Source organism: Tachyglossus aculeatus, chromosome 3, assembly GCF_015852505.1.
Source record: "Tachyglossus aculeatus isolate mTacAcu1 chromosome 3, mTacAcu1.pri, whole genome shotgun sequence".
NCBI lineage: Eukaryota > Metazoa > Chordata > Mammalia > Monotremata > Tachyglossidae > Tachyglossus > Tachyglossus aculeatus.
The window spans coordinates 52630483-52654030 of NC_052068.1; the positions used below are offsets into that span (position 1 = coordinate 52630483).

The 23548-nt window shown below is 40.5% G+C and overlaps 1 protein-coding gene across 1 annotated transcript in view; it reads left to right on the top strand.

The window, feature by feature from the left end:
- Window positions 1-23548, top strand: part of CCDC6 (coiled-coil domain containing 6) — a 122935-nt gene that overhangs the window by 65305 nt on the left and 34082 nt on the right. The window contains exon 3 of the mRNA XM_038743502.1: window positions 9258-9386. Coding sequence (XP_038599430.1) covers window positions 9258-9386 — 129 coding nt within the window. The remainder of the gene's footprint in view (window positions 1-9257; window positions 9387-23548) is intronic.

The following is a 23548-nucleotide window of genomic DNA, read 5'->3' on the forward strand; positions in this document are numbered from 1 at the left end:
TAATCTAAATAATTTATTTTCCTTTGCTTTTCAACATTTTCAGGAAGGGCTTACTCTAAATAATTAATTTTCCTTTGTTTTTTTTTTCCTAAATTTACAGGTCCAACAGTTCAGGGAAAATAGTGTTTTTCAAGTGATTAATTTAAGACTTTATTTTAGCTTACCTGTTTCTAATCCATCCATCTGTCCTTCAGATTTGTAGTTTTTGCTACTGAAAGTGGATTATTTCCTTGCGGTTGTGGTTGAAAAGGCCTACGACCCATTGTGGATAAAAGATTGTATGGATAAAACTAACTAAAGTATTCAGTTAAAAAGCTTTTGAAAGTTTCTGTATTGCCCTTTGACTATTTAAAATATGTGAATAATAGAAAATCTCTCTTACCCATACTTTTACCAGTCTTTGTAGAATCTATCTAGTATGTGCATTCAAGGAAGTCAGTTTTTGCAGTGGTACTTACTAAATACCTACTGTGTGCCAGCCATTTTACTAAGTGCTGGGAAAGATTCAAGTTAATCAGGTTGGACACACTTCCTCTCCCATATGAGGCGCACCATTTAAATCCCCAGTGTACAGATGAGATAACTGAGGCACACAGAAGAAAACTGACTTGCCCAAGGTCACACACTGGGCAAGGGGCAGAATGGGATTAAAACACAGGTCCTCTGCTCCTAGGCCCAAGCTGTTTCCACTAGGCTGCACAGCTTCCCTTGGTCTAAAATATGCCATATATTAAAGTTTTGTTTGCTTGCTTCTACGTTAGTATTGCATGTGTTAAGACACAGACTGGGGAAAAAAGGAAAGGTGCCGATGAGATCCTGCTAACCTCAGTGAGCTACTGACTATTTTCTCCTTACAGTCAGCCCTTAGAGAAATTCATTCATTCAGTCGTATTTATTGAGTGCTTACTGTATGCAGAGCACTATACTAAGCACTTGTGTTCTATTTGCTAGATCCCATAGCTAGATACAGTAAGTTAACATACTGGTTTTACATTCTACTCATTATGTATAACTATCATCAAAATACTTTTCTAATTCAGCAGAGCCAAAAGATTTGAAATACTTTATGCAGCATATGATGACCAAGTCGTGAAGCATTTTTCTTTAGTAGGGAGGAGGCTAATTGCTTGTGATGACAATATCTGTAAAGATAACACAAAAACATTATTTGCACTCTGTAGTGTTTGTTAGTAGTAGTCCCATCTCATATTTCTACAGAAAGGAATGGAATCCAAATGCCCCTGCCACAGGTCTTCCAAGAGACCTTCTCCAATGAGCCATCATTTTGTCTTCTCCCCACTTCCTTTGTCATCACCCTTGCACTTGGATTTGTGTCCTTTGTTCACCCTCCCCTCCTCTCCATAGCACTTAGGTGCATATCCATAATTCATTTGCTTATATTTATGCCTGTCTTCCCCTCTAAACTTCATGCTCTTTGTAAGCAGGGAATTTTCTACAACTCTGTTGTATTGTACTCTCCCAAGTACTTAGTACACACACAATAAGGGCTCAAAAAATGCATTCAATCAACAATATAATAGATTTTTTTCTTTTATATTATTAGCATGTATTGCAAGCTGTGTGACTTTGGGCAAGTCACTTAACTTCTCTGCGCCTCAGTTACCTCATCTGTAAAATGGGGATTAAGACTGTGAGACCCACGTGGGACAACCTGATCACCTTGTAACCTCCCGAGCACTTAGAACAGTGCTTTGCACATAGTAAGCGCTTAATAAATGCCATCATCATCAAGACACCACCCCCCAACACACAATGCAGAAGGAAAGTCACAAGGACAGGTACACTATTAACACTTTTCATGTCTTGTCTCCCCCACTAGAGTGTGAATGCCTTGTGGGCAGAGAATGTGCCATTTCATTCTTCTGCACTTTCCCAGGGCTTAGTATAATGCACCCCATCAAGTGACTGCTCTAAAGGGCTATTGCTACTACTTCTCTCCCTTCTCCTCCTGCTGAAAAATTAATTGTGGATGTGGATATCTTCCCTGTTTTCTGCCTTTTTCCAGTCCTTTACCCTCTGGTTAAGCATCCCTTCTCTTCATACCTCGCACTGCCTCCTCTCATCTCTGGAAGCGATTGGGGACTATATGACATGGACTATATGACATACCTACATAGACAAGTTAAATCAGTCAATCAGTGGTAGTTGAGCACTTACTATATGCACAGCACTGTACTAAGCTCTTGGGAGAGTACAGTACAATAGAATTAGCAGTCACATTCCTTGCCTGTAACGAACTTTCAGTCTAGAGGGGGAGACAAATGTTAATATGAAGAAATTAAAGCACCATTATAGTCGTTTTCAAGTTCGATCTGCACCATCTAAATTTATACCAGTGAAATTTTCCATTGGCATCTGGAGCCTGGCACACCTGTGGTGTCCAGGACTGCAAGTTTTTACTAGTATTTTCCCTCCTTTATGTTAAATGAAATTACATCTGTTCATATATGAACTATTTGGAAAGCTATTTGTTGCTGTTGCTACTCACTAGTTCAAAACCTTTAAATTGCACAATGTGGGTATTTTTTTAACCAAGCAAAGTGATACTTTCAAGTTTTCTGTGTTCATAAGTCTCAAACTTTCATGAGTTTATTTTCTGTCTTTTTTAGTTAGCAGGCAGAATTGTTTCACATTTTACTTTTGTCCAGTCTTGGTCTTTGAGAAGATTATATGTTGTAGCTACAATGGAAATAATGTAATATTTGGGAGAAAAAAATCCCAACTGATGATTACAAAGGTAAGAAGATGAAAAGTAGCTTGGCCTAATGGATGGAGCACGGGCTTGGGAGTCAGAAGGATCTGGGTTCTTGTCCCGGCTCCGCCACTTGTCTGCTGTGTCAACTTGGACAAGTTACTTCACTTCTGTGCCTGTTACCTCATCTATAGAATGAGTGTTAAGGCTGTGACCTGCATGTGGGACGTGGGTTGTGTCCAACCTGATTACCTTTTATCTACCCCAGCACTTAGAACAGTGCCTGGCACATAGTAAGTGCTTAATATGGCATTTGGAAAAAAAAAAAAAGGTGAAATCATAGTCCGAAGAAAAAATACTTGTAAGGTGTTTTACTTCTTGCTTTGACTAGGAATAATCTTTTTTCTGTGAGGCCCCTCAGTTTAAATGCATCCACACACCATGTAGCAGCTGAGGAAAGGTATGTAAGGGAAGGCAAGAAAGAAGGAAGTTGTGGGCAAAACCACTTTTAAAATCACTACTGCCAAATGCTTCCAGAGTGTAGAAGCCAAAGAAAGATAGGTGAGAGAAGGAAGGAAAGAAGGAAGTTGTGGGCAAAACCACTTTTAAAACCACCACTGCTGAATGATTCATAGGCCAGCCATAGCCACAGTTCTGGAGGAAAAGGAAAGTGTTGGAGATCCACATGCCTACAGAATAAGTGGGGACCAGGGCTTAGATGAGAGAAGCAACATGGTTTAGTGGAAAGAGCCCGGGCTTAGGACTCAGAGGTTGTGGGTTCTAATCCCACCTCTACCACTTGTCAGCTGTGTGACTTTGGGCAAGTCACTTAACTTCTCTGGGCCTCAGTTCCCTCATCTATCAAATGGGGATGAAGACTGTGAGCCCCATGTGGAACAACCTCATTACCTTGTATCTACCCCAGCGCTTAGAACAGTGCTTGGCACTTAGAAAGCACTTAACAAAAACCATCAGTCTCCCTCCTCTAGCCTGTGAGCCCGTTGTTGGGTAGGGGCTGTCTCTGTATGTTGCTGACTTGTACTTCCCAAGCGCTTAGCACAGTGCTCTGCACATGTAAGTGCTCAATAAATATGATTGAATGAATGAGTGGAAAAATCCATCCACGTCTCAAAGCACTTTCATTTTCCTCCTCAGCAACCTTACTGATTGAGGCAGTTCTCTCAAAATGTGTTGTTCCCCCATCTCCCCACCCCAGCTAGTGTCTTTATGGATTAATCAATCGTATTTGAGTGCTTAGTGTGTGCAGGGCACTGTACTAAGCGCACAAGCCTACAAGCAACAATATAACAACCACATTCCCTGCCCACAACAAGCTTACAGTCTAGGGGGTTGAGTGCCATTTCCTCTAGCGCTCCTTTTTATGCCCCTTCACTGGAATTAACGGGGTGTCTTGGTGCTTTTATTTCTTCCCTCTTCTGGAATGTGTGTCTGGTTTGAACTCTCTAACGGTCAGGATTGCAGTAAGAATCCTGGGAATGTAAGTGAATTCAACCATGGCATGAGGGGGCAGTGACTGAGCCATTCCTAAGGCCAAGTCACCTCTGTTTAACACTGGCAGGAGTGTCATGTTTTGAGATAAGGTGTAGGGAAGCTGGATTTAATTAAACAGAACAAACAGCAAGTAAAACTAATGGTCAAAATGACTCAGATAAAAGCCCTTCTTAAAGCTGTGGGCAGGGAAGAGACTTTGAAATGAATCCACTAAACCGACGAGACTTTGTGCCCTCTTGGTTTGAAATTTTTTTAAGCCTGTCAATCCTTCAGCCACATAAAATTGCTGCCACATCACAGCCAAACAACCAGCTAATCTCAGAAGTTCATAGTGACATGTTTTTGTCTGTCTAAACTAACTCCCAGTGTTGCCAAGCCTTTGTTCCTTTTCATCGCACAAGAGAACTTACACATTGCATTCGTGGGGAAATCTGGAAAGAGGTCCCAGGATGGGTCTAATGCATTGTAAATGCTAAAGCCACCAACTGACAGAGCATTAGTCTGAAATCTGAATTTTGCAGGTCAGCATAATGCACATTGCTAGTATAAAACGCAATAAACTTACAGCATTCTCTTCATTTTAAAGTGTCATCTGGGCTTGTTTTGTTTGATATGTTTTGCTGTACATGTGAAGAGAAAATACTCCCCTCCAAACACTGTACCTTACTAAAACACAGTGTGGTGCATTATGTTAATTTGATACTTTAATTATCTACAAAACTGTGGACGTTGACAGGTATTTTGTGAAGTTTGAGTACTAAATTTTTTAAAGCTGATTTCACTGCCATTTTCTGGAAGAATGTTTCTTGCTAGTAAGAGGCAACAGCGTGGCTCAGTGGAAAGAGCACGGGGTTTGGAGTCAGAAGTCATGGGTTCAGATCCCGGCTCCACCACTTGTCAGCTGTGTGACTTTGGGCAAGTCACTTAACTTCTCTGGGCCTCAGTTCCCTCATCTGTAAAATGTGGATTAAGACTGTGAGCCCCACGTGGGACAACCTGATCACCTTGTAACCTCCCCAGCACTGAGTACAGTGCTTTGCACATAGAAAGCGCTTAATAAATGCCATTATTATTATTATTTGTTATTTTAAATCTGTCTTGTGCCTATTGGGATATTCTTTACACTTTGAAATTGAGAATAGTTGAGGATTTTAAAATCAGATGAGTTGAGTTCACAGAACTCAAAACACTTTGGAGTATGGGCACTTTTCTGCTTTTATTGCTAGATCTGGCATTATAATTTTCCAGCTGCACAAGATGATCCCCACCTTTTAAATTTAGCCATGGTGTTTAAGCTGTATTTTGGAAGTTAATTTCATCTATAAATAAATCGAATCTGACAGTCCACTCTAGAATCATCAGTTTCTGAAATTAGGTTCGGTTTCAGAATTTCCGTGCATATCAGGATTTTTCACAAGCTTTTTGCAATGAAACAGTAATTTCTGAGTTAATGTCAATAGGAATTAAATCAGAGAGGAAACCACTGGGAGTTGATGACAAAGCCAGAATTACCACTTGTCTCTAATTCTAGCATTTGGGCCAGCCTGCTTCCGGACCTCCAACTCAGTAGCAGCAAAAACACATTCCCATCTTCAACCCTCAGAAAATGAAAAATGTTTGCGGTGGTAGTGTTGGCTTTCTGAATCTTTCATTCATTCATCCAGTTGCATTTATTTAGCACTTACTGTGTGCAAACCAATATACTAAGCACTTGGGAGAGTATAATGTAGCCTACAATACACAATATAATAATGCAGTAGTAGAATAATACATAATACTGTAGTTCAATTGTAGAATATAACAAACAGACATTTTGCACATAGTAAGTGCTTAAAAAATGACATCATTATTATCTGTATTACCTACCCACAACGAGCTTACAGTTTAGACTATTGCCCTTGATACAATTGAGTATTTTTTTTATCGGTATACCTTGAAATGGAAAGTGCATACTAATTTTATTTGCATCAATTTTGCTTTAGTATTTACTTTCGCAAGAAGAGAGATTATCAAAAGGAGCTAGATTTTGCTTTGGTTTTGCTTTGTTTGCTTTATTTTAAATTTGCCTTCAGACTGTCTCAAGTTTTATGTTTGTATTGTCTGTCTTTCAGAATTCTTTTCTGCCGAATTGCATGTTCATATGGTTTATTTAGTTTTAAAACAGTGTTTCAGGACCATGCATTTGGTGTTCCCTGTTTTCCTGTCAGAAACATTTAACAACTCTTAAAAATGTCAGGGCCTACCAAGAAGGTGCTGAGAAAAACTGCAGTAGGATTGTTTATACCAGTTGTACCCTTTGGGAATGATAAAAGCCTGTTTAATTAGTCTGAATTCAGTAACTGGTCTTTCACTGCCAGTGTCTTGACCAGTCATGCAGATGTTCCACAGACTTCATTTTAGTTGCAATTGTAACAGTTTTAGCAGGAAAAGTCTCCTCCCATTTTAGGGAGATAGCCCTTGAGAGGAAAAAACAACTCACTACTCAGTTTTAGTGCAGGCTAAAAGAGTAAATGTGTTAGACATATACAATTAAATATTGATATTCTGGAATTAAATGAGCATTAGAGGTCATGGGTTCAAATCCCAGCTCCACCAATTGTCAGCTGTGTGACTTTAGGCAAGTCACTTAACTTCTCTGGGCCTCAGTTACCTCATCTGTAAAATGGGGATTAAGACTGTGAGCCCCCCGTGGGACAAACCTGATCACCTTGTAACCTCCCCAGAGCTTAGAACAGTTCTTTCCACATAGTAAGCACTTAATAAATGCCAGTATTATTATTATTATTATTATTATTATCATTATTATTATTATTATTATTATTAAAACAGGTAAAATATGTTAAATGCAGCATAGAGATTAAGCTGTTAATTTTTCAAGTGCTTTGCAATTAGTTTACCTCAGGATACAAATTTAAAATTAAGGACTAAATGGGAATAAATTCATCCTAAAATAAATTTAACCCTAAAATTTTCCCCATATTCATTCATTCATTCAATCGTATTTATTGAGTGCTTACTGTGTGCAGAGCACTTTACCAAGCACTTGGAAAGTACAATTGGCAACAGAGAGAGACACCATATGGTTGGTATAAAAAGGAAAACCTAATATCTTGTAAACAAAAAGGATCCATCTTAGGTGCTAAAACGTTAACATAAAAACTCTTATCAGTTATTTTTCCCAGCAAGTGAAAATATAAGCCTTTCTTTGTGAACTATCCCTCATTACCTGGCTTTGTAAGAATATGTGCTTCTTTATCTTCGTGCCTTTTATTCATTCTTATTTCATGTTTTCATTTCCAAAGCATTTCTGTAGAAAGTAAGTTTTATAGGCATAGCTAAAAATAGAGTTGTCACCATAAGCACCTTGGCATCCATCTGCTTCCTTCTGGGTGACTGGGTAACCATGCAGTGACCATGGTTAGTTCTGAGGGAAAACCAGCAAACATTTGAATGATCAAAATTAGGAAGTAAAAGTAGCAAAGTGTCTGATTTACTGTTTCACATTTGACAAATAGCTTGTCAGCCTGAAAATGTTTTGTTTGCTGGTAAGTGTTTTGAAATCAATGTAATTTTTTATAAAATTTTATCAATAACCACTGTTATTTTTAGTATGATTTCTAATTATAATGAATTTTAGAGTCTGGTGTTAATGAGTATCAGTCAGTGGTATTTATTGAGTGCTCACTGTGAGCAGAACACTGTTCTAAGCCCTTGGGAGAGTAACAGAGTTGTTAAATATGTTCCCTGCCCACAACAAGCTTACAGTTTAGAGGGGGAGAGTTGTATCTTAGTCTGATGAGAAAAAGGCACTAGGAAAACTTAACAGCTAGCACTAATATAGATAAATAAATTATGGATATATATGTAAGTGCTGTGGGGCTGGGGGAGGATTGAATAAATGTTGCAAACCCAAGCGCAAGGATGATGCGGAAGGGAATGGGAGAAGAGGAAATTAGATCTTAGTTAGGGAAGGCCTCTTAGAGGAAATGTGTTTTTAATAAGTCTCTGAAGGTGGGGAGGGTGACCCTCTGTCAGATATTAAGAGGGAAGGAGTTCCAGGCTGGAGGAAAAGGGTTCCAGGCTTCAAAGGAAAAAAGGAAGTTACCACATTTAGGATTTTACATGGTTACAGAATACTTCTTCCTCTGCACTTTCCCCCTCCCCTCTTTTTAACAATTTGATTTCTTGGGAAGTATACCTTTGTCTCTCCTTGCCTGAAAAACTAAGCATAGTCTTGGATCATCAGCTGAGTATTCTGTGCAGAATCAGGGAAAATAAACAGTTCAAATTTATTACAAATGTAATAAAGTGTAACAAATCAGATCTGTGAAAGGTTGATCAAATAGAGTATTTGGAAACATATCCTACACTTGGCTCCAAAGGAAAAATCTCATGTTGTTGAAACATGAACATTCTCCTTCTTTTATTGTAAATTGCACACATTTTAATTCATGTGCGGTTTAGTCTTATTCATTTTCTAAATTTAAATTGTCTCTATAGCCATTCCATGATACCCTATTGTCACAAGAAATTGAGTTGTATTAATATTTTTCTTATTTTGTTATAATATTCTTACTTGAGCCCTGATAATGCATTAAGAATGCTTTAAGTCAACCATACTTGCCAGATTCATTTTATGTTGTCTTTTTGGGAATTAGTTTTTTAAATGTGCATATTACAATAAACAGTGTTAATTGTTGCATTTTCTGGTCTAACAAAAGAAAGTGGATATATTATTTTATGAGACTTTTTTTCTCAAATGGGTTCTGAGTGTAAAACTCAAGCATTTCTGTGCAAACACCTGTTTACCCCACAAATTTAGTGGAAATGTTTGGCTTGGTCAGTTATTCAATCAGTCTTGGTATTTACTGAGCACTTATTAAGCACGTGGAAGAGTCCAATACAGTTTGTAGATACGAACCCTGTCCACAAGGATCTAGTTGGAAGACAGTTAATAGATTTCCTTAACTTTTGTGTGAATTTACTGTATTTTTTTAAGTGCTAACATTGTAGTGGAATTTTTTTTTTTTAGTTACAGCATGAGAAAGCCGAACTGGAGCAGCATCTGGAGCAAGAACAGGAATTTCAAGTCAACAAACTGATGAAGAAAATTAAAAAACTGGAGAATGATACAATTTCAAAGCAGCTCACTTTGGAACAGGTAAACAACCATTTTTTGCCCTTTTCGTTTTTTTTTTTTTTTCCTTATTGAAATGCCTTTATAGTCACAGGGATGTTTGTAAGTACTGTTGAACACTCTGTGAATTCTTCTATTTTGAAAGTGCCTCAAAGATGTGCGTTTGGAGTAATTTTTTGGCATCCTGAAGAAGATTTAATTGCCATGAAAATTGAAGAAATAGCTGTAGGTTTTCAAAGGGAATATTCATCCACCCGTATTTGAAACCATAGTTAACAAATGCCATTCTAGGAATTGTGGTAACATTAATAGTGAGTCACTGTGAAAAAATGTCATTTTTAGTCAGAGAAGAAAAAATTGGTTTGGATTCCCAAGGAAATTATGCAGCAGTTGAAATAAAAACTTAATCTACTTTGAATATATTTGCTTACCTGAGTAACCTACTTTTTGAACATTTTTAATCTAATCGCATAATATCTTCTGTGATCTTTTACATCTTATTTATAATTGTCTCTTCAAGAGCTTAGTTCTGTGGGCTCAGAATTAGTTACTAAGTGGGTTCAAGGTAAATTAAGTGTATTATTATATAGTCTTCTAATTCAATAACCGGTATTTATTGAGTGTTTACTGTATGTAGAACACCATATTGGCAATTAGAAGAGTGCAACATAGTGAGTAGACATGATTCCTGCCCTTAAGGGGCATGCAGTTGAGTCCTTTCAGTAGATGCAGCCTTGGAAAATACTGGTGCATATGGGTGGTAGGTAATATATGGCATTTTGGTGTATAGTGCTGCCTGAAAATTCATGATCAATGTTATTTATTGAGCCCTTACTGAGTGCAGAGCATTGTACTAAACACCAGGGAGAGTACAATAAAACCAATTTGGTAGAAAGATTCCTTGCCTACAAGGAGCTTGCAGTCTAGAAGGAAAGACAAATTAAAAGATATAAATTAAAGAGATGTACATAAGTGCTTGGATCAGCATAGTAGCAGTTTGGATGCAGAGGAAATGGCAGATTTTAGTGATACTGTGAAGATAGAACCGAAAGGATTTAGTGACAGATTGAATATGTGGGATGAATGAGAGAGATGAGTCAAGGATAATGGTCTGCGTATCATTCTAATTTGCTTCTGAGTGAAATTTGAGGAGTTAGTTTAAAACTTGGTTTTAGGTCCTAGTTGCTTGCCTGGTTACCCATCATACTGCATTTTGTCTTTATGAGCAAAAAGCCTCTAAGTTGTGCCTGCTTATCTGCCTGGGACAAAATGCACCCAACTCTGAACAGTTTGCCATGCATTCTGATCCTCAAATGATTCCTTAGGACCTATTAGGAATTCTAGGAATATTACAAGAGGATGAGTGAGTGCCTTGAGATGAGGGGCCTTCATTAAATGAAGTGGAATAGTTTTAAGTTAAGAACCTAAAGATCACATTTTGTTTTTACTTTTGACTTACACAGGCTCAAAATTCAGAGGTTATTAAAGATAAATAAGCATTTTTTAAAAATGTGTTTCCCATAAAGCCCTCCTTGAAATAAACAGAAAACATTAAAGGCTGAAGAACAACAACTGCAAAACTTGGTGATCTTTTCTTTTCAGTTTGAAAGTTTTGACAACCACTCCATATTCTCAAGGAGGTTGGCTATCCATCCATTTTCAGAGTTCTGATGTAGCTGCCCAGATGTTTTAAAGTATTAGATTTTGGTTTTGTGATTTCAGAATTAGGTCACTTAACTCCTTATTTAGGCAGCAGCAAATGTTTAACTGAATTAAGCTTAAAACATCAAAGGCCAGTTCAGTAGTACTCCTTAAGGTCTTGACAATTAAGATAAAAGTTGATGCTTTGTGTGTTAAACTATCAAGGAATGTAATTGCTACTTGAGAATCGCTTTCTGTCTACTGTGGATGTCACTATTTTATTAGTTAAAGCTCTTATTCTGTAGGTTATTTGCAGTGTCTCTTAGTGGAAAGATCATGGGTTTGGGAGTCAAAAGGTCATGGGTTCTAATTCCAGCTCTGCCACTTGTCAGCTGTGTGCATTTGGGCAAGTCACTTAACTTCCCAGTGCCTCAGTTAACTCATCTGTAAAATTTTTACCAAAAGCCATTGAAATTCAGGATTTCCCAGCATTTACCTTCTTCTAGTTCTTTGAAGGGTTTTTTCAACAGTGCCATTGCCATCCAGACTTAGAGAGCCCATTCCTTGGGTGCTTTCCTGCTTGGTTGGTATGGTTTTGGGGTATGTTGCCCTGTTCAACTGAAATAACAATAATAACAATAATGGCATTTGCTAAGTGCTTACTATGTGCGAAGCACTGTTCTAAGCGCTGGGGGGGATACAAGGTAATCAGGTTGTCCCACATGGGGCTCACAGTCTTAATCCGTAGTTTATAGATGAGGTAACTGAGGCACAGAGAAGTCAAGTGACTTGCCTAAAGTCAAACAGCTGACAAGTGGCGAAGCTGGGATTAGAACCCATGACCTCTGACTCCCAAGCCCAGGCTCTTTCTACTGAGCCATGCTTCTTCTCTGAATCTGAAGAGATTCAGAAACTGCAAAGGACTCGTGCAGACAAGAGGGTGTGACCCTGGCATGAGGAAGGAGTTTGGTCTCATAACCCAGGAGGGAGAAATTCTCTTTTTAGCCATTGAAATCGCAATTTCCTAGACCAGCCTGAAAAAAAATCTCTGGTTTCAAAAATAAAGACAGACCTTTACAACATGACTATAGAATGCCAGGCCACCAAAGAGAAAAGTAACTTTATTTTTAAGAAGCACACACAAAATCCCATCTGTGGGACTTTGTAGGGAGAAGAGGGAAGAATTGAAAACACTCACTTTATTTGTAACCAACATCGTCTGGGACAAATTGAGGTCTGAACCTTTTTTGCTTCTTTTAAGGTTTACCACCACTTTTATCTTCCGGGTGCACAGGCTCAAATTCACTAGCATTTGCATCGTGTTTCTTGTCTTTAAAGTTATCCAAGTGGTAATTTTCATACAGTGCTGTGTCAGTGGATCAAGTGTGTTTTGTGGTTCTGTGGTGATTGTTGTATCGGAAATGAGAAAAAGACTTGGGATTCCTCAGCACATATTTTAGGCCATGCTAGCGATGGTTGTAGTAAGTTACCTTTTTTCTCAATAAGCACTTCTGTACTTTTTGCATTAGCTCCATTCCCTAGAAAGGAAAAAACTTGAATTTTTTAGTTGTAAATGCAGGGAGAGAACTACTAGACTAATTTGGGCAAAGGGAATGTTTTTAGGGTGAACTAACTCCGTTGACCACAAGGTGGGGGTGGCATCCACCTTTCCTCAGGGTTGGAATCTGGAGATACAAACATTTTTGGAGACTGAGGAGGCGTTAACTGCAGTACATAGATGGGGTTTTGTTCTACAAATGGCATAGAAATGTAAAACACAAAGCACATATCAATTTGTAGTTTTTTTAAATAGCTTCAGAATAGTTTAAAGAAAAGTAAGTGATTAAAAATTGGAATGGTTATAATAATAATAATGGTATTTGTTAAGCACTTACTATGTGCAGAGCACTGTTCTAAGCACTGGGAGAGATACAAGGTGATCAGGTTGTCCCACGTGGGACTCACAGTCTTCATCCCCATTTTCAGATGAGGTAACTGAGGCCCAGAGAAGTGAAGTGACTTGCCCAAAGTCACACAGCTGACAAGTGGCAGAGCCGGGATTAGAACCCATGACCTCTGATTCCCAAGCCCAGGCTCTTTCCACAGAGCCAAGCTGCTTCCAGCTTAGTGTACCAGGGTTATAGCTATGTGATAATATGTGCATGATTATATTAATATAATCATAATTAATAATAATTATGGTATTTCTTAAGCACTTACTAAGCGCTGGAGTGGCTGCAACCAAGTGGGTTGGACACAGTCCCCGTCCCCCATGGGGCTCACAGTCTCAATCCCCATTTTACAGATGAGGTAACTAAGGCCCAGAGAAGTGACGTGACTTGCCCAAGGTCACATGGCATCGAAGTGCCATCGAAGTATCATTATTCTTACCAACTCGGTCCCAGCCCACTTTGCAGCAGCTCCATGTTCCAGACAGGGATGTGAGGAGCCACGGCTGTATTTCCACGGCACGCAGACATACATGGTCTCATCCCTGGAACTGTTTGTCCTCGGCGTGGCCGGACTAACGCAGGAACTCAAGGGTTCACGCCCCTGGCCCTGGCGGGAGCCAATCCCACCCCATCACCGGCCCTGCTGTCATCCCTGACCTAATAATAATAATTGCGGTATTATAACATATTTATTCTATTTATTTTATTTTGTTAATATGTTTTGTTTTGTTCTCTGTCTCCCCCTTCTAGACTGTGAGCCCACTGTTGAGTAGGGACCGTCTCTATATGTTGCCAACTTGTACTTCCCAAGCGCTTAGTACAGTGCTCTGCACACAGTAGGCGCTCAATAAATACGATTGAATGAATGAATGAATGAAAAAGTGGCAGAGTCAGGCTTAGAACCCATGACCTTCTGACTCCCAGACCAGTGCTCTATCCATTACGCTATTCTGCTTCTCATGTTTATCTACCAAACTGTAGCAATTAACTTTTTTTCTATATTCTCTATTGGTGTTTGTTGCATTGATTGCATCATCATCATCATCCTAAAGTATACGTGACTGTTATAATCAATCAGTCTACGGTATTGAGCACTTACTGGCTGCAGATCACTGTAATAAGTGCTTGGGAGAGTGCAGTACAACAAAGGTGATAGGCATGTTCCATGCGCACAAAGAGCACACACTCTAGAGGGATAGGCAGACATGAAATAAATTACAGATCTGTACATAAATACTTTGGGGCTGAGGGTACTCAAAGGGTACAGATCAAGTACATAGGCAACACAGAAGGGAGAGGGAGATGGGGAAATGAGGTCTTAGTTGGGGAAAGCCTCTTGGAGGAGATATGATTTTAATAAGCCTTGAAGGTGGGAAGAGAGTGGGGTTCTGTTGTATATAAAGGGGAGGAAGTTCCAGGCCAGAGGCAGGACGTGGACGAGGAGTTGGTAGTGAGATAGAAGAGATCGAGGTAAAGTGAGTAAGTCGGTGTTGGAGGATTGAAGCAGGCGGACTTGGTTATAGTAGGAAATCAGCGAGGTAACATTCGAGGGAGCAAGGTGATTGCTTTAAAACCAATGGTAAGGAGTTTCTGTTTGGTGCACTGGTAGATGGGCAACCATTGGAGATATTTGAAGAGTAGAGAGCTGTGAACTGAACATTTATTTAGAAAAATGATCGGAGTAGTAGAGTTGAAGTTGGGAGAGACAGGAAGCAGGTCAGTGAAGATGCTGATGCAGTAGTAAGGGTGGGATGTGGTAAGTACTTGGTTTGGCGTAGTAGCCGTTCAGGTTGAGGGGTAAGGAGATTTTAGTGATGTTGTGAAAGAACTGACAGGATTTGGTGAAAAATTGAATATTTAGATTGAATGAGAGAGATGAGTCAAGGATAATGCCAAAGTTGGGGTTGTGAGATAGGGAGGATAATGGTGGTGTCTACAGTGACAGGAAAGGCATGGGGAAGACAGGGTTTGGGTGGGAAGATAAGGAGTTCTCTTTTGGACGTGTTAAGTTAGAAGTATTTGCTGGACATTCAGGAAGAGATGTCCTGAAGGCAGGAGGAAATCAGAGAGAGGTTGGGGTTGGAGATGAAGATGTGGAAATCATATGCATAGAGATTGCAGATGGTGATGATAACAATAATAATAATAATAATTGTGGTATTTATTAAGCACTTACTATGTGCCAGGCACTGTACTAAGCACTAGGGTAACTAAAAATTTGTCAGATCCCTGTCCTGCATGGAGCGCCAGTCTTAATTCCCATTTTTAAGATGAGGTAACTGAGGCTCGGAGACATGAAGTGACTTACCCACCCAAGTGGTGGAGCTGGGGTTAGAACCCATGTCCATCTGACTCTGAGACACATGCTCTATCCATTAGGCCACACTGCTTCTCACTTGAAGCCGTGGGAGTAAATCATAGTTGAAGCCTTGAAGTTGAAAGCTTTCTATAACTGGAAACTTTATGGAAATCTTATACTGGAAGTTCTTGAAGGGTTTTAGTTTTAGATTTTTTGGTTTTAGTATTGTGATGTAACTTTTATTAATTTACCATAGTACTTAAATAACAAGCAGAATTTCCTTTTCCCCTGTTGCCATCAATACGTCATCTTTGCCCACCGAGAGAAAAGGTCGAGCTGTGGGCTTAGTAAAGGAAGTCATGAATACTAGGATTTCTTTTCAGAGTTTTCCAATGTATAATTTTAGCAGCTGTATCTTTTTAAAACCCTCTACTTTCTTTTTATTCTTGTTTAAATCTCTAATTTAAATCTTGAACATGCAGGTTTAACCTCCATCACACTTTATTATCTCAAATACTTGACTTTGTAAGATACTTTTATTTTGGTATGGTAAACTCCAGTCAGATGCAGATTTGAATAGTTTTAAGAATATCCACCAAACCACTGTCCATTCTCTTTGACCTCACATTAATGAAGGTGTTAGCAGGTTTATCAGCACTGAGCATGTTTTAGTTTTTGAGTGCTCTGAATGTTTATTTGATGTATTCCTTTTTCCCACTGATCATAGGTAAGAGGGTTTAACCCTCTTAGGGTGGCACTTGGAGAGTTTCCAGTTCTCTACCAGTCTCAACTACAGGAAGGAGAGTCAAGCAGAGGCATTGCCATTCCTAGCTTGGGCAGTGGCTAGTGAGTGGAAGGCAATATGATATAAGTAAAAACTCACCTGTACCGGGCAGCTGCAGCATAGGAGAGAGTGGAGTGTGGAGACTAAAGTTTACTGTGCCGAAGGAGGCAATGGTAAACCACCTCTGTATTTTTACCAAGAAAACTGGGGCGTCTGGGAGAGATGTGTCCACGGAGTTGCTATGGGTCAGAGACGACTCGACAGCATAAGCCAAGAGGGTTTATGATTTTAGTCTTTAGAAATCTAGCTTTGGGGAAATGTTTTCTGCCAACAAGGGAGAATTTCTCAATTATTCCCAAAATTAGTGCCCCGTGGTGGGCAACCACTTAGAGAAGCAGCATGGAGTAGTGAATAGAGCACGGGCCTGGGAGTCAGAAGGTCTTGGGTTCTAATCCTTCCTTTGGCACTTGTCTGCTGTGTGACTTTGGGTAAGTCACTTCATTTCTCTGGGCCTCAGTTATCTCATCTATAAAATGGGGAATGAGACTGTGAGCCCCATGAGGGACAGGGACTTGTCCAACCCAATTTCCTTGTATTCCACCCTGGTTCTTAGTACAGTGCCTGGCACCTAGTAAGCACTTAACAAATACCACAATTATTATTATTATTAGTAATAATATTATTAGTAATAATAATAATAATAAACTCTTTTGTAATCACATTTCTTCCAGGAGGCCTACCCTGAATAATTTCAAATCTCCCCACTGTGTATTCTGTCAGCATTCAGTTTAGTACTTCTGCTCCACCTAAACATTTTAGTCCTCACAACCTCATAATATGTGCATGTGTATGTGTATATATATATATATAATTACTCTATTACTTTCTCCTACTTGCCATTTGTTTTAGTGTCCCCCACAAGATTGAGAAGTCTTTTGGGGCAGGGATCTTGTCTACTAAATCTGTTATACTCTCCCAAGTGCTTAGCACAGTGCTCAGCCCTGCAGTGAAGCAGCATGGCTTAGGAGATAGAGCACAAACCTGGGAGTCGGGAGGACCTGGGTTCTAATCTCAGCTCCGCTACTTGTCCGCTGTGTAACTTCGGGAAAGTCACTTCTCTGTGCTTCAGTTGTTATAAAATGGGGATTAGGACTGTGAGCCCTATTTGGGTCAAGGACTGTGTCCAGCCCAATTATCTTGTATCTACCCCAGCACTTGTACTCTCCCAGCACTTAGAACAGTGCTTAGCACATAGTAAGCACTTAACAAATACCATAAAAAAGTAGGCATGAACTGAATGGTTGATTTTTCAACCATTAATGACCAGATTAATAAATAATGGGTTGGGCGAAGGGGAAGATGTTGCTGAATGATGTGGACAGCATATCAATCAATCAATCAATCTTATTTATTGAGCGCTTACTATGTGCAGAGCACTGTACTAAGCACTTGGGAAGTACAAATTGGCAACACATAGAGACAGTCCCTACCCAACAGTGGGCTCACAGTCTAAAAGGGGGAGACAGAGAACAGAACAAAACATACCAACAAAATAAAATAAATAGGATAGAAATGTACAAGTAAAATAAATAAATAAATAAATAGAGTAATAAATATGTACAACCATATATACATATATACAGGTGCTGTGGGGAAGGGAAGGAGGTAAGATGGGGGGATGGAGAGGGGGACGAGGGGGAGAGGAAGGAAGGGGCTCAGTCTGGGAAGGCCTCCTGGAGGAGGTGAGCTCTCAGCAGGGCCATGAAGGGAGGAAGAGAGCTAGCTTGGCGGAGGGGCAGAGGGAGGGCATTCCAGGCAACCTAGCAGTCTGTCTTAGAGCAACATGAAGATGATTGTGAAGGAAATGAAGTCAATAGCTACCTTTAATTTGTGGTATGTTGAATTCTCCAATAATGTGAGGGTTGAATACTTGCAGAGCCTCACACTGAGGAAAGCTTCCGCTCAAGGTTCTTCAGGTGGCGTGACACAACGAGCTGAAACAGGCTCACGTCGCCAGAAGCCTGTTGTTCACTTCCTTAATCATGTAATAACCAAAATGCATCTTTGCTAGCACTTATGGCAGAACAGGGGGGTGTATGTGTCATAAAGCACTAATATCAAACCAGTTCTGATGGATGCTGCATTTTTCCACCTCATTTCCAGTCACCGTTTCTTTCCTCTCTCGAAATTTCTGTCCTTATCATCCAACCAGAATAGGAAGGGTGGGGCGGGGTGCGTATGTGTGTGTAAGTCTATAATCTATTGTATGGCTGTCTCTATCTTTCTCTGTATTTTGTACTCCAGTTCTTGCCTCTCACTCTCCTCCCTAGTCATCTCCTCATTTCCCCTTCTAATTCCTCTGTGCCTTCATCACTACCTGATAAACTGGTATCTACCTCAGAGCTTAGTACAGCGCTTGACATGAAGCAAGCACTTAACAAGTACTGTAATAATATGAAGTGCTATCTCACATGGGGCTCATTACCTATCTAATCCTAGACTGTAAGCCCACTGTGGGCAGGGAATGTGTCTGTTTCCTGTGGTACTCTCCCAAGCGCTTAGTCCCATGCTCTGCACACAGTAAGCGCTTAATAAATGTGATTGAATGAATTTTTCAGAGGAGGAAGGGGAGACCCAGAGAGATGAAATGACTTGCCCAAGTGCCCTTGCTTGAAAGGGGCAGAGCAGGAACTAGATCCCATTTGTGCCGGTATCCCATCCTATAGCCTTTCTAGTAGGTCATGCTAACACCGAAGCTAATGCTTTGCCAGCAAGCCCTGTAACCTGTCCCAGTGTCCTCCAGACATAACATTGCCTGCAGCTTGCACCTACACGTTCTGAAGTCATTCCAAGACTATGTCTTCCAAAAGAGACACTTCAAAATACATCTCTGCAAAATACATCTCTTGCTCCCCTCCCCACCCCCTTCCCTTCCTTCCTCTCTCCCCTACCTTCCCACTCATTCTTTCGTTCAGTCGTATTTATTGTGCATTTACTGCGTGCAGAATAAGATGGGCAGGGAGGGAGTGGGGAAAAGCTGAAGCTCTGGATCAGTTAGATAGCCTTCTTCAGAGGCTCCCTGGGGGTACATTTCCCCAAAGTCTTTCATCACATCACCCTGCTAAAGCTAACATTGTTTGTTGATCCATCTCTCCCCCGTTTCCTCCCCCCCACTCCTCCCACTTCGACTTTAGCTAAAAAGAATTTCAGAAAAGCACCGAAAAAAAGGTGTCATTTTTCCTATGCAGATCCAGCCACTAGGATCAGGAAGAAAAGCTCAGAGTATTTAACACGGAAGCAGGAAGCTGTATTTAAAATAGGGCAAGAATAGCCCAAGTTTAAGACAAAATTTTGTGTCTGTGAACTGCCTTAGGCATGCAAACTTGTGTTTAAAAAATAATAATCTGTGCAAGCCTGCATCTGTCAAAAGCAAGTATGTAAAGCAAGGGAGGCTACCTTCCTTCTGGCCCTTTCTAAACAGATAAAGCCACACCCACCGTCTTTATGTGTGATCAGCAGTGTGCAGGGAGGGTATGGGAACATTCCAAATTGTCCTCTAGTTTACAAATTCCTACTGGGAAGGGATCATGTTGTATTTTCGGAAACAGTGCAGTGCTTTGCACACATGAGTAGGTGCTCACTAAATACAATTGATGCCTATGACTAAGCATTCAGTAAATACCAATGATTAATTGATTGGTCAATCCTTATATCCAAGGTCAGTGGCTGCTTGTGTAGACTGATATGCATATTGCAGATTGGGTCCCGAAAACTACTGTCTTGACTCATCCAAGAAACAAGTTATAGGCTTGATTAAAAAGAAACAAATTTCTTTCCAGGGTGGAGGAGGAGGAAAATGCCGGGCCTCAGGTCAGTCCCACAGATGACCCAGACAAATGCCAACAGAAGTAATGGTCAGGGCTCGGGTTATTGCTTTCATTGCTTTAACTTGTAAAGGCAATTTTTAAAATAATAATAATAATTTTAGTATTTGTTAAGTGCTTATTACGTGCAAAGTACGGTTCTAAGTGCTGGGGAGGATATAAGATGATCAGGTTGTCCATGAGGGGCTCACAATCTTAATCCCCATTTTACAGGTGAGGTAACTGAGGCACAGAGAAGTTAAATGACTTGCCCAAAGTCACACAGTTGACAAGCAGCAGAGCTGGGATGGCATTTGTTAGACACTTTCTATGTGCCAGGCACAAAGCACTGCGGTGGATCTAAACTAATCTGGATGTACACAGTTCCTGTCCCACATGGGGCTCACAATCTTAATCCCCATTTTACAGATGAGGTAACTGAGGCCCAAAGAAGTTAAGTGACTTGCTCAAGGTCGCACAGCAGAAAGTGGCGGAGCTGGGATTAGAACCCAAGTCCTCTGATTTCCAGGCCCGAGCTCTATTCAGTAGGTCATGCTGATTTTCCGAAGTGTTATGAATAATATTTGTGCATCGTCAATTCTTAATGTTTGGATTATTTTAATGTGTGGGTCAGTTATGTGGTAGTAATATTTTTTGACAGTTCCTGTTAGGTATTATTGTAAATGTTATCAAGTACAAGGGGGCGTCATTATGGGACTGTTAACTGAGTTGCAGAAATCCTTTTTTTGGAAATATTTTTTTTAAAGTGGGTGCCAGGGTGAGCACAATTTAGGAGAAAATTCAGGAATAATTCTGTTGCCTTGCCTCTCGATTTTCTCTGAGTGCTTTGTTTCACTGCATTTATTTCACTGGAAAACATTTGGTACTATGTAGCAATTGAATAATCATAATAATCATAGTATGTGTTAAACATTTACTATATACCAAGCACTGGAATAAGCTTTTTGGTGGTGACATCCACCTACCCTAATTCTCCTCGACTTCTCAGCTCTCTTGGACACTGTAGACCACTCCCCTTCTCCTGGAAATATTATCCCACCTTGGCTTCACCAACTCTATCCTCTCCTGGGTCTCCTCTTATCTCTCTGGCCATTCATTCTCAGTCTCCTTCATGAGCTCCTCCTCTGCCTCCCACCCCCTAACTGTGGGGGTCCAGAGTTCTCAGTTCAGTTCTCGGTCCCCATCTAGTCTCCATCTACACTCATTCCTTGGAGAACTCATTTGCTCCCATGACTTCAACTACTATCTCTTTGCAGATGATACCCAAATCTATATCTCCACCCCTGATCTCTCTCCCTATCTTCAGGCTCTCATCTATGTCCTCCTCCCTTCAAGACGTCTCTACCTGGATGTCCTCTCATCACCTCAAACTTAACATGTCCAAAACAGAGCTCCTGTCTTCCCAGCCAAACCCCGTCCTCTCCCTGACTTTCTGGTCACTGTAGATGGCACTCCATCCTTCCCGTCTCACAAGCCAGTAACTTTGGCGTAAGCCCTGACCCCGTCTCTCATTCAACTCGCGTATTCAATCCATCACCAAATCCAGTCGGTCCCACCTTCACAACGTTGCTAAAATCCGCCCTTTCCTCTCTATCTAGACTGCTACTATGTTAATACAGTCACTCATCCTATCCTGCATAGATTACTGCATCAGCCTCCTTGCTGACCTCCCAACCTCCTGCCTCTCCCCACTCCTGTCCATTCTTCACTCCATTGACTGGATCATCTTTCTACAGAAACATTCAGGACATGTCACCCCTCCCTCCTCCTCCGGTGGTTGCCTATCCACCTCCAAATCAAACAAGAACTCCTCATCATTGGCTTCAGAGCATTTCATCACCCTGCCCCCTCCTGCCTCACCTCCCTTCTCTCCTTCTACAACCCAGCCCTCACACTCTGCTCCTGTGGTGCTAACCTTCTCACTGTGCCTCGATCTCACCTGTCTCGCCGCCAGCCCCTGGCCCATGACCTGCCTCTGGCTTGGATCACCCTCCCTCAAATCCACCGGACAGTTACTTTCCCCCCACTTCAAAGGCTTACTGAAGGCACTTCTCCTCCAAGAGGCCTTCCCAGATTAAGCCCCACTTTTCCTCATCCCACTCCCTTCTGTCACCCCGACTTGTTCCCTTTGCTCTCTACCCCCTTCCCCAGCCCCATAGCACTTACGTATATATCTGTAATTTTATTTATTTTAATTGATATCTGTTTATTTGTATTGATGCCTGTCTCCCTTCCCCTCTAGTTTGTGAGCTTGTGGGCAGGGATTGTTATTGTTTATTGTTGCATTATATTTTCCCAAGCTCTTAGTACAGTGCTCTGCACACACTAAGCGTTTAGTAAATACAGTTGAATGAATGACAGAACATGCAAATAGTTGGACTCAGTCCCTATCTCAAATGGGGTTCACAGTCTTAATCCCCATTTTACAGATGAGGTAACTGAGGCACAGAGAAGTTGAGTGAGTTGCCCCAGATCACATGGCCGAGAGAAGTGGGAGCCAGGATTAAAACCCAGGTGCTTTTGACTCCCATGCTCTATCCATTAGGCTATGTGGCTTCTCAGTTGAAGTGTATCTAGCTAAGTATTATTGCCGTGCTGACTTGGCTGTTTTTAAAGCCCTTGGAACATGAAGTCTGAGACCATTCATTCAGTCGTATTTATTGAGCTCTTGCTAAGTGCTTCGGAGAGTACAGTACAACAACAAATAAGCACACTCCCTGCCCACAACAAGCTCATAGTGTACAGTGTAGAGGAGGAGTTACTTGAGAAACATAGCTGGGCCTCTTTATCAAGAAGATTGAAAGTCAGAGTTGGAACTTTTGAAGTGAGTTCCTTCTAACATATTAGCAGCTTCCGTGAAAAGACACACTTCTTAAACTGTCATTTTTTTTCTTAAATAGATGAAATAACTGTAATATATAATTTTTCCTTCATTGGGGGAAATGACCATATTCAATATATTAATTTTTGCATGGGTTCATGGTGGAGGGGACAGGGTGGGGATTACCCTGACACACCCCTTTGAAGTTCGAACCAAAAGTGGTGTAAAACTCACCCCTTTCTGGAATTTCGTATGTATATATTTAAAAATTGTGTGATCACTTCCCTGTTCCTACTATTTATCTTCTAAGCCACTTCTTGACCTAGTCCCATTGTAAGAAAAGGGATGTGCATTTTTAGTACATTATTTCTCTATACTCATTCTCAGCACTTGAATCTAATAATAATAATGATGGCATTTATTAAGTGCTTCCTATGTGCAAAGCACTGTTCTAAGCGCTGGGGAGGTTACGATAAATAATAATGTGTGGTATTTGTTAAGCACTTTGTGCCAAGCAATGTACTAAAGTGCAAGTGCAAGCAGGGTAGGTGCAATTTATTCAGATCAGACTACTCCTTGTAGTATGTTGCTCCCTGCTTGTGTTCAGTAAATATCAGTTCTCAATATCTTTGTAGAAAATTACCATTTTGCAGTTGACTGAGGCCCTGAAAAAGCGTTGACATACTAACACTATCTTTGCACCTTTGGAGACTTCTCCTTTTAATAGCAATCTTTGGGCTGAAGAGCAGTTGGGCATGTGAGGAAACTTTCCTTCAACTGTTGTACAAAATGAAAATGGCACCCT